We start from the raw sequence: 11,400 nt of genomic DNA, 5'->3' as shown, positions 1-11,400 counted from the left end.
GAAGCTCAGGGGTTTTAGGCATATATTTTCGGTCAGATGAGCATATTTTGATACCTTATTTGTGACACTGGCACGCAGGTCACTAGTGGTCCAGGGGGCAGAGCCCCCGGAAGATCAGGCGTTTTAGTCATTTATTTACGGTCAGATGAGCAACCAGGGGCCAGTCTTCGGGTCCTTAGTGGGGTCCAGGTGGCAGAGCCCCCGGAAGCTTAGGGAAATATCATGCCATATCAGCAACATTTATAAAAAACTGGTATCGAATTAAAAATTAGCCACGCTTGAATTTCACACAGGCTCAAAATAAGGAAGCCCCACCGCAAAACTATAAGATGAGGCAGATGTCATTTTCAGTGCGGAGCATAAATAATTGGAATAACCAGTGGCGGATCCAGGGGGGGGGGGGGGGGGTGCAAATTTTAAAATTTTCTGGGACCAAAAAGAAAAAAAAGAAAAATGTGCTCACTACCCCCCCCCCCTGGCGCTCAAGGGGGGGGGGGGGGTGCAAATTTTAAAATTTTCTAGGACCAAAAAAAAAAAAAAAAAAAAATGTGCTCACTACCCCCCCCCCCCCCCATCCCCCAACTGAGCGACTTTTCGGCTGGTTGAGTCGTTGCGATTTTTTTTTTGGACTAAAAAAAAAAAAAAAAAAAAAATGTCCGCTTTCCGCTTTGTTTACTTTATATTATCATATACTGTCCTTTATAGGCGCAGTATAGTTTATTTTTTTAAATTTCATTTTAGGTTTTATTTCCACATAAGAATTTACAAGGTAACGCATATACAATGTAACAAAACATACAATATATTCGATAGATAGGTGGCCCAATAAAAACGATTTTATGCAAGTCTTTAAATACAAAGGATGCAAACTTAATCTACAGGTAATGAGGAAGAAACCTTAAAAGCATTATGCCATGTTATGCTTGTGATTAAGGTTACCTTTACATAATATATTTGTATACATATTGAACAAATGAAAAACAAAAGAAGTTAGGGACCCTATATAGCTGCGATCTGAATGTCAGTATTTCTCTTTAAAAAGCTTTTTTTTTTAGGTCTTATACCGCTCTAAACAGAAGATAAACAGAAAGACAGATAGACAGATAGACAGATGGATTATTAGTAGAAACTAGAAAGTGAGGGAAATTCCCGAAGAAATCACCTTTCAACAACTATATCACTTTAGTTTTGTTTATTAATGTCCTTTAAAATAATACTCGTTTAAAGGTAATACAAAGTTTGGGGAATTTTTGAAAATTGGGTGGATAGTGAATCTATACAATTTTGATATATTTTGGATGCCCCTGTGGGTGTATTATAAGCACTAAAGAAAATTAACCCCTAAAACATTTTAGTTTTCGAGAAAAAATGAATATAAAAATTTACCGGTGCTCCCGGTAAATTTTGATAAATTTCAAATAGCGCCTACGGCCGTATACAATGGTAGCTGCGACCATGAAAATCTCAGAATATGTAGTTGTGATATATAATTTCCAAACGGGAATAGCTAATCGGTCGATTTTAGTCAAGAAACATTGTTTCATAGCTAAATTGATATCTCAGACCTTGAGATGGAGCTATACAACATAAAGAGTTTTAGTATTTATAATCATAACTTTAGACTCGATTTTAACCGGGACAACGATCAATGAATATTGTAGGAACGCATATGCTTCCAATATGTTAATTTGAACTAAATCCATGACCCCATACCAAAACTTTGTAATACCTTTAAGTGGGGTATAGGCGCAGTATAATTAGGGACCCTGCGATCTTTTAAGAGAGTGTCAGTATGTATGTGTTTAAAAGGGTTGTTTATGCCTTATCGCTCTAAACAGAAGAACGACAGATAGACAGATGATTATACAGACAAACAAACCATAACGAACGAACAACAACACATTTAGTAAATGCGGCCACAAGACATCGCGAAGCGTGCACGCAGGAGCTGCACACAAAATCGTTATCTTTTTAATAGTTTACATTTAAATCGACGTTTATATTTAGTATACGTTTTATCACTTGCGCTACTTGACTGCATTTTTCGTTCAGAAAAACATGGCAGATGACGAAGTCATAGCGAAGCCTGAAACAGGCTTCACTTCAGATGTGGAAAACAAGGCGCCTGAAGAAGGAAATCCAATCCCAGTTTTTTCAGAAGTGAAAATAGATAATATTCAATCACCAGAAGGAGTCTTGAGCAGTCCAGAATATGGGAAAAGGCGAAGGGTGCAGCATGACTACCGACGTTTGTCGAGTTCGGGTTACATGGAGGACATGTACAATGACTATCGGCAACGGTATTCGAGTACAAGCGACCCAGAGCTTTCCCCGTCGCCCAGCAGGCAGAAACACAGACCTTCAAGTCGGGGAGATGAACCTGGTAATTAATTCTAGCAATTAATATTCCAATAATTGAAAAGATATCTAGTCCAGATATTATAGTCTATGTTGATTATGAACAATTAATCAAATGGTCTTACTCTTATCTCAGATCTTAACTTAATAATATATTTTTTATTTCCCAAAAATGAGAACAATAATATAAAAATCACAACAAATCTGTTGGCGTTGGAAAACAAATGCTTGCGAGTTTGTAGTTTTCTATATAGACTCTCTCAGTTACTTTCTACATCGTGTAGCTACCATACCATCTAAATATGTCTTTGCATGAGTCTATTTTAGTATTTACCTGCTGTGGCCTAGACTAAATTAAAATGCTTTTCGGTCTTGCCATTACCATTACCATTTTCCAACTAGCATGGCAAAAGTTGTAGTCATCGGGAGATTGAATCTAAAATCATGGCTACGAGTGGTCCTTTGTGCAATTGTGTTAATGTGATCACGGTTTTGTGAATATGATCATGTGATCATGAATGTAGTTTTTACAACATCCCCAATGTACGTTGACAATGGTAGCTATAAAATGTGACTGGTAAGAGAGGCTACAAAACCCTGATTGCGTTAGTATGTAAGACTGTGTAAATATTTTTGCAGTAAATCAGTTGTTTTCTGTCACAGATATAAAGGGATTTGTTGTGTGAAGTTTAAAAGTGTAAAACATGGTGCTAACACAGCATTAAAACGATGTAAATATGTTTAGTTCTTGTGTGGCTATATAATTGTCTGTTTTATTTGTAACATTTCATTTATAGCAAACACAGTTAACTAGGGATTGCTGAAAATCTTTAACGTCGGCCATCTTGAAAAATAAAAAGCCCCGCTCCATCCGGACATGAAACATGGTATTTTCTTCAGGCCAGCGCTGATAGTAAATCATACATTGATGCATGTCGATTAAAGCTCATTTGATTTATTCCTGCCTTTTCAGCTGAAGGAAAACCTGTCATCACTCAAGGAACAACTACCACATCACCTGCCAGGATTGTGAAGAAAGATGGGTTATGTGAGCTCAAGCTTCATATCAAGAAGTCTGACATCATCTCTCACAAGCCCAAGAAACACCACAAGCATCACCGCCATCATCGGGGTCATCATCACCATCGTCACCACCACCATCAAACCCATCATCAAAACCAGAAAGATGGTGCCGACAATGGGCATGAAGGAACAGCAGACATCCCGACCTCGCCTACCCAAGTTTCATCATCTCCTTCTCCCTCACCCATGAAGCAGGCTCCCCATTCTCAGCCAGAGTCTCCTTTATTCTTCAATAAGGTCAAAAGTCCTGATAGCAATCATTCAAATCAGTTTTTCTTAGACAAAGAATACAGTGTTGGTGTGTTCGACCAAGAAACCAGTCAGGAAAAGAAGTCAAATTTTTCAAAGTACATTCATATTGAACATCAACCAAATGGTGATGCTTCTGTCGTTCACGTGTACGCTCAGGAAATTGCGCATTTTAAAGACGATGAGATGCAGCAGTTTGTTGAGGAATATTTTGAAATTGTCTTCGGGGAAAAGACGGAAGGTGTCACTGAACATGTGATGGGGATAGTGCATGATGCAGCCACGTATATGCCAGATTTCATCGGTTACTTTGCAGCCAATCACCCACAGACGATCGTCAAACGTGAGCTAATGGGCAAGTCTGACATTGTATCCACCACCATGCCTGAGTACTATGCAGAGGTCCAGAAGACATACTGTAATGGCACCTGCAGGTCAGGGCCACTCCTGCAGATGAGTCTGGTGGGTACTGTCAATGAGGAGGTGGGGGATTACTTTGAACACTTTCTTTGCATCCTAGAGGAGAATCCATTCTTGAAGCATTCCATGCCTTGGGGTCCTATGTCTGCAGAGAAGATGGAGTCCAGGAAAGAGAGTAATGATGGACCAATTCTGTGGGTTCGTCCTGGTGAGCAGCTTGTTCCTCCAGCTGATTTGCCAAGGTCGCCAATGAAGAAAAGAAGGTGAGTTAATCCAGTTACATCAGAACAATTTATCATCATAGAAAGAAGACTGTAATTCCATTATTTTCAATTCACACTTCACTTCAAATAGAAATACCGGTAGACGTTTGGATACCAAATGTAAGATATTAAATATAATTGAACAAGTTACAATGTAGATGTACAATGGTCAGAGTCGATGACTTGGAACAAGAGTTGAGTTTATTTACATGTACTGATGGAAAGACTGGAAGGAGGAATTTTAGCCACTTTTATGTATTACTAATGAGCAATGAAGACCAATAATGAAAAATATAGAGTGTTCAGTATCATTTTGTTCATTCTTTGTTGATACAATAGGCACATCATTGTTATCTACAATGTATTTCAAGTCTGTTTATGCCATATTATTGTAAATTTCTGTTTACCAGAACTGGCCTGAATGAGCTGAAGAACCTTCAATACCTACCTCGTGTATCTGAACCTCGGGAAGTATTGGTAGAGGATAGGACTCGCTGCCATGCTGATCATGTTGGTCAAGGTTTTGATAGGGTCACCACGGCTGCTGTAGGAGTCCTAAAAGCAGTACATGTCAATGATTATGGGTGAGTTTGGGAGATGTTTAGAATGTTTGGTACAGTATGGACAAGTGCAACAATAAAAGTTCCAAGAGTCAATTGACAGAGTCAGGGTTAGCAATCAGAATGAATGCTGATTTAATTTGCTTTTTCCTTTAAAAAAAAAGGATAAGAAAATGATGATTTAATGGGAGTTATTTTATGTATTTGATAACAATTTGGGGGAAAAAGGGAATTTGAATTAAAACAGAATATTAACAACTGTGCAAAGGATCTATAGTATCTATAGTTGTGACATACATGTACGTGTAAGCATGCAATGTATAGCTGCAGCTGTTATTTTTTTACAGGAAAAATCACTAGAACTACTGTGTTGGACAGATGAAATCATGTGTTAATTGTCCATGTTCTGCTTGTTTCAAAGATGTATTCATTCTTGAGAAAGCTAAGCGATTGGTATTGTTTTCTGTTGTTTACACAAAATATTACAGGGGACCTAACAGAGAAGTGAAAGATGTGATTGCATTCCATTCGGCTAGTTTTGTTGATGTCACAGAAGCCATGCAGCTGGACCTACATGAACCTCCTGTTTCACAGGTTTGCACTCTTTTCCTTTTAATACACTTTGTATCAATGGCTCGTATTGTTTGTAAAGAAGAACTAAGTTCAACCAGGTCTGACCGTATAGTCCACTGATTTTAGGAGCACCAAGTGTTCATATTTACACTGAACAAATTACATTGCAAGCAATTCTGTTGCTTGACAGGACAAATGAACAATTGAATCCAGTCATGAGATGAAAGTAAAAAGTTGAATTCATACAATGTAATTACCAGTAGATATTTTTTGTTTGTTCATTCAGTTATGTAATGGTAGTTTCTATGTGGTGGCGAGGTTGACACTTGGACTCTATAAATTTGAAATTATTTAATTGGAACAAAATATATGCTTTTACTATTACTGGTCATTGCCTATAAAAATTGATTTTACACATACATTTATATGAGAAGTACAATCAGGCTTGCTACAGTGACCACCTACATGAACCTGTAGAAAAATGCAACCTATCTGTTGAAACTTCACTTTTGATTACCAGTATTATCAATTCAGAGTTCTCATTGCGACTTGTTTGAAAGATAATCTATATAAAAAGACTTTATATGACTTTAGAAGGCCGGCATTCAATTTCACTCTTCTATTTGTTTGCAGTGTGTACAGTGGGTGGAAGATGCCAAGTTGAACCAGTTGAGGAGGCAAGGAATCCGTTACGCCAGGATCAGGCTGCGAGATAACGATATCTACTTCATCCCAAGGAATGTGGTCCATCAGTTCAAGACCGTCTCGGCCTGTACAAGCATCGCATGGCATGTCAGGCTCAAGGTCTACTATCCAGACCTGGAGGAGGAGGAGGAGGAGGAGGATGAAAGCAGCGACCAGGAAGCTCTAAGACAAGGAGAGAGTCATCCAGAGAGTGTCGAGGGGTCAGAGGGAAAGACTGAGGACATGGCAGTTAAGCCAGAGGAAGTGGCAAAGACAAAAGCAACGGTGGAGACGGAAGCAGCAGTGAAGACAGAAGCAGTGGTGAAGCCTGAAGATGTGCTGATGAATAACGTTGAAGACATGGATACAAGTGAAGCTGTTCTGGAGAAGGAGGATGAACGAAAAGAGGACAGAGCACAGGAGGTTGAGATGGAGCCAAGGGATGCTCAGATGGCAATAGATGCCATCCCTGCAGATCCGGTTTCCAAAGAAGTGGAATCTCCTCCTCAGGAAGCAATAAGCGAGAAGAGAATTCCTGAACCAGAGGTTGACAAGGTCACACGTGAGAGTGAGCCGGTGATGGACTTGACCACACCCAGCCCTGAGAGTAAGTGATTGTGTAGTTTACAAGTTTTGAGAAGCACAGTGCATCTGATTAATAGAGAATATCTTCCACTTTTTTAGGCCTCCTTTAGCTTCTTGTGAACATGTTCTATCTTCAGTGCTTTTTATTTAAAATTCCTGATGAGTGCTATTTCTTTCAATGATATATGATTGGATAGATAGATGGATATGTGGATGGATGAATGTCAATATTAATAATCTTCTCAGGTATCATCTACCAATTACATGCACATGATGTGTCTTTGTACTGTAGATTGCTGTAATTCATATCCTTTATTACCAACCAGTGGATGATCCTGTATTTCTTTTGATGAATAGGGTTGTGATGTGATGTGATGATCCTATTCAGATGAAATGGATTTGAGACTGAGTTATATATGTTTTGATCTTTTACCCCGTGTGAAGCCCCCTTAAAATGCTATCATTTCAGAACATTGATCTTTTACCTTCATTCACACCTAAAAGCAGCCTGGCAACGTTTTATTTTATAATATTCCATGGAAATGAAATGCGATATCTGCCCTAAATTTTTTGTTGTTGTTGTTATAAACTCTCACTCCATGACCAGGGAGCCCCAAATTGAACATACACAGGTGTGTGTATTCAGTTCTTCAGTATTTGCAAACTTTTTTGTAAAACCATGTTCACTATTAAAGTTCAGTCATGTCACATTTGAGCTTGAACGTTGATTTAAATTCTAAAGTTTACAATACATGTAGTAGCGCTGTTTAATTTGTAAATTGTCCATGACTTATCAGGTAATGACATGTATATCCACATTTTCTAAGTATTTCATAGTCTGTTCTTGCCTCCTAGTTTGGTCACTTTCTTGACCAAATCCATGGTGAATCATGCAGATGGGCTTCACAGAACATTTTCAGAAACAACATTTTTCAGAAATTTCACTGAAATTTGCTGAAAATGTTCCAGATCTCTATGAGTTGAAAGTGAAGATGGCATCTTTATTCAAGTTTGCTTGCATATAATATGTGTATTTTTAAATTGATCTCTGGCCCATGATATGATTTACATGTAACAGCAATCATTAAGCTTTGGCTAACTTGAATTTAAAATGATAGAAATGGTCATTGATACCATAAATGAAAACATGAGAGGCTTTTTAAAGTTGAAATAAAGAGCAGAGAAAGCCATTCACTGTTTTATTAAGGCACTTGTATTCTTTTCTTTCTTTTTTGTTGTTTAAAAAGGAGATTTTGAAACTATTCAAGAAATTACATTGAACATTTGTACTGAAGGTGGCACTTTATTTAAAAGAAGAATTATGGAAAAGAAATTGATGTCCAAGTAATTTTTGTAACAGGAAACTAGATACAATAGGAATTCCTTGAACTCGTATTAGAAATTAAATTATTTATTATTCATATTGTGCAGTGGTGTTCATTGTTTACATTTCTACCATATTTATTATAATATTTGCATTTTATTTGTTTGTAAATTATTATCTTTTGAATCGTACTATCATGGAGGACAAACCTATTTAATAAAATCCAAATGTCGCTGAATGTGCTTGCAGCTTTAGGCTATGATTCTATTGTGGCTTTGGGTGCTACTAATTGTTATGATAATTTTATTTTTCAAGATTGAGAAGAGAAATAGAAATTCATGATGGTTTAAAACAATTAGGAGAATTCTCCTTATTTGAACAGTCTAATTAAAATTATCATTTGCTGATTTGAGATTCACATAGATTTGCTGACCACATCTTCAAAATTAAAAAATGAGATTAAAACCCTATGGTAATTGATCTGTTGCTTTCTTAAACACTATGTACTGTACATTTAAATTAAAAGATCGCAACATGCCCGTCACCTATTGTAAAGTGCGAACATAACAGTAAGGTATTACGGTACATAATCCAGACATGGCTTTCCTGGGACATACAATAGGGAATTGAAATCGCCCTTGAGCCGATTGAAAGAATAGTTGTGATTTTGATGTACTACACTTTACGTACATGTACATGTAGACATACCCTTTCCGTTATTTGAAATTATCTCTATGTACATGTTCATGTACTGTACATGTATGCTGTGATGAAGCACTAAATCCATCATAATTCAATTTAGTAGGACTTCATTTCCCCTATCAAAAAATATTAATAGAAAATAAAACCAATATCTATCAAAAATATATATGTATAAAGAAACCCAAAATTTCATGCTTAAGTTAGTGTTTAGGGGCCCTTTTCCAGGTAGCTGTCAATTGTTCTTGTAAAGGCAGTAAGTCGGAAGTAGCCCCTATACTCTTTTGTCATGTTGCTTATTTCCTCTTAGGCCTCAGTGTTGTACAATGTACATGCAACAGTGAACAATTGGTAAATTAGTGTTGTGTATGATTCATTTAATTAAGAGTGTTGAAGTCTGAGTAATACAGATGTTTGCATGCTGTGTTCTTGCAATTCTCTGTAGGGGTTACATCCTATAAGCCTCTTCAATGCCTTTCATTTCAGCTTTTCTCTAATTAATCAATGGAAATAAGCTTTTAAATTCAATCCTTATTTTGACGGTTTTTTGACCCGCTTGAGTTGGTATTGAAAGAGGGGGGGGGGGGGGAATTCATTATTTCCACGATTGCAGCATACATGAAGATGCAAGCATATTAAAGTACTGTAATACTTGCTTAGCAAAGCAATGTATTAGTACATGTAACATGTAGTCCTAAAACCTTCTTTGATTATTTGATTTTAAAGTATTGTGATGTTTAGATTAAAAAAACTGTTACAAATGAATATATTTTGTATTCAAGTATCAATTTTTGTTGACATGTTATCTTTATTTTCTATAGGTGCACTTGTAGTCTTGCAGCCACCATGTGTAAAATTGCATGGTTGCTCTGAGGATGTAGTTCATACATATATACATGTACATGTGTGCATACTACATGTACATGTACATATAATACATCCTGCAAATTTGTTATTTATTGGGAAATTCCCTTGAGCCCATTTCTGGCAGTATTTATTTGTGTTCAATGTTATTTCAGCTGTGATACATGCATTTGCACATCAATCTCTATACATGAATTTGACTGATATATTTATTGGCATTTTTTGTAATTTATAATATATTTCCACTATGCCTATTGAGTAAAAAATGCGTCTTATATGGTACATGTAGAAACAGTAAAATGCTATACTGCCTTTCCACGACAAAACAGCATACTGGTACCTATATGTACAGTACATGTAACTGACATTTTTGTGTTTCTGAGACAGAAGAAACGTGCATTTCATTTTGCTGTTAACAGTGTTTTAATGTTTTTATTCAGTGTTGACTTATCACAATAGGTAATTACAGTATTTTTTAAACCCTAAATTTCACAATGCAATCGCATGACCAGAACTGGTCTTTATCTTTCAAAATCATTTCAAAATACACTAAATAACTCAATTTTGCAAAAAATGTCAGTTACACATGCATGCTGTTTTGTCATGGAAGCTATACATGTACATGTACAATGTACTACTTTTTATTTTTGAAATATGTTGCAATTTACACAAAATGTATACAAGAAAATCCTGAGGGATAAATTGTTTGATATGTATTGATGATTTATGTGGATGCTAGAATGTCTTTTCTTTCTTTTTATTCATTGCTACTTGTATGTCAGAATATGTATTCTTTTTACTTCAGGGTACATTTAGATGATCCTGACTTTCCTTACTGAGGTTTACATATTCAAGCATTTTACACAGCATTCCATTGATACAAGGACAGAGTGCAGAGTGTTACTTATCAATCACTAAATTGCTATTTACAAAAATGGATTTGATTTCTTTCATATTTTTTTTCGTGGGGGGGGGGGGGCTGGCTACTTTTGGCCAAGATTTGGTTTTTAAAAAACATGATCTGTAAGTGATAAGGATGACAGTTCAATCACAGAGCATGCTACCATCCTTCACACATTTTGTTCTACAACTGCGTTGCAAAGAGACCGTAACATTGTAATGACTGTACAATGCACAGTGTACATCACCTGCAGGTTGGATCATTTGTTCAATCGCTAAATACACATTTTTAGAATACAAGGATTACTCAAGACTAGACACCTACTGACTGTACTATCATGCATGTACCTGTACATGTGTGTGTTCCTTTAAATTCTTAATGACATGTAGCATAATAGATTAAAGTCAAAAGTTTTCTTAACCTGTTGACTACTGAATTCTCTAATTCCCATAGGCTCAATACAGGGAATGCCCAGGTCCAGTAGACAATGGGTTAATTGTCATTTTGGGTCTTTTACAGGTACATCTGTACATCATTTTTCAGCAGTGTTCTGATGGTAAATTTCAGGGATTTTGTAGTTTGTGTGATAGATCAGTGGAAGGAAAGCAATGATTTGTGGATCATTATTGACTTTACTAGCAAGTTAGGGGGAGGCTGGGTCGGTGGAGATATTGTCAAAGTTAAATCTGCCAGATTGTGGACTTACATGTATGAGTACCATCTTCATTACTCTACATGATTTTAACCTGTTGCATACTTACATTTGTGTATAGATTAAGATAACACTGGCTAGAGCCTGCTAAAATTATTGTCAAACCACAATCAAATCATACCATG

The 11,400-nt window shown here is 36.6% G+C and overlaps 1 protein-coding gene across 1 annotated transcript; it reads left to right on the top strand.

The window, feature by feature from the left end:
- The first annotated feature begins 2,013 nt into the window (after window positions 1-2,013).
- On the top strand, window positions 2,014-10,130 carry LOC578100 (lysine-specific demethylase RSBN1L). Its single transcript, XM_778288.5, has 5 exons — window positions 2,014-2,383; window positions 3,332-4,373; window positions 4,784-4,957; window positions 5,422-5,527; window positions 6,140-10,130. Exons 1-5 carry the CDS (start codon window positions 2,059-2,061, stop codon window positions 6,803-6,805), a joined length of 2,313 nt encoding a protein of 770 aa, XP_783381.3. The 5' UTR covers window positions 2,014-2,058; the 3' UTR covers window positions 6,806-10,130.
- Window positions 10,131-11,400: the final 1,270 nt, after the last annotated feature.

This window comes from Strongylocentrotus purpuratus, unplaced genomic scaffold (genome assembly GCF_000002235.5).
Source record: "Strongylocentrotus purpuratus isolate Spur 01 unplaced genomic scaffold, Spur_5.0 spur5_scaffold_6, whole genome shotgun sequence".
Taxonomy (NCBI): Eukaryota; Metazoa; Echinodermata; class Echinoidea; order Camarodonta; family Strongylocentrotidae; genus Strongylocentrotus; species Strongylocentrotus purpuratus.
This window is presented reverse-complemented; position numbering and strand designations above follow the sequence as displayed.

Coding starts and splice junctions, on each gene's coding strand:
- LOC578100 (XM_778288.5), top strand. CDS start 2,059: ATGGCAGATGACGAAGTCATAGCGAAGCCTGAAACAGGCTTCACTTCA. Junction 2,384..3,331: donor AAGTCGGGGAGATGAACCTG/GTAATTAATTCT, acceptor CTGCCTTTTCAG/CTGAAGGAAAACCTGTCATC. Junction 5,528..6,139: donor ATGAACCTCCTGTTTCACAG/GTTTGCACTCTT, acceptor ATTTGTTTGCAG/TGTGTACAGTGGGTGGAAGA.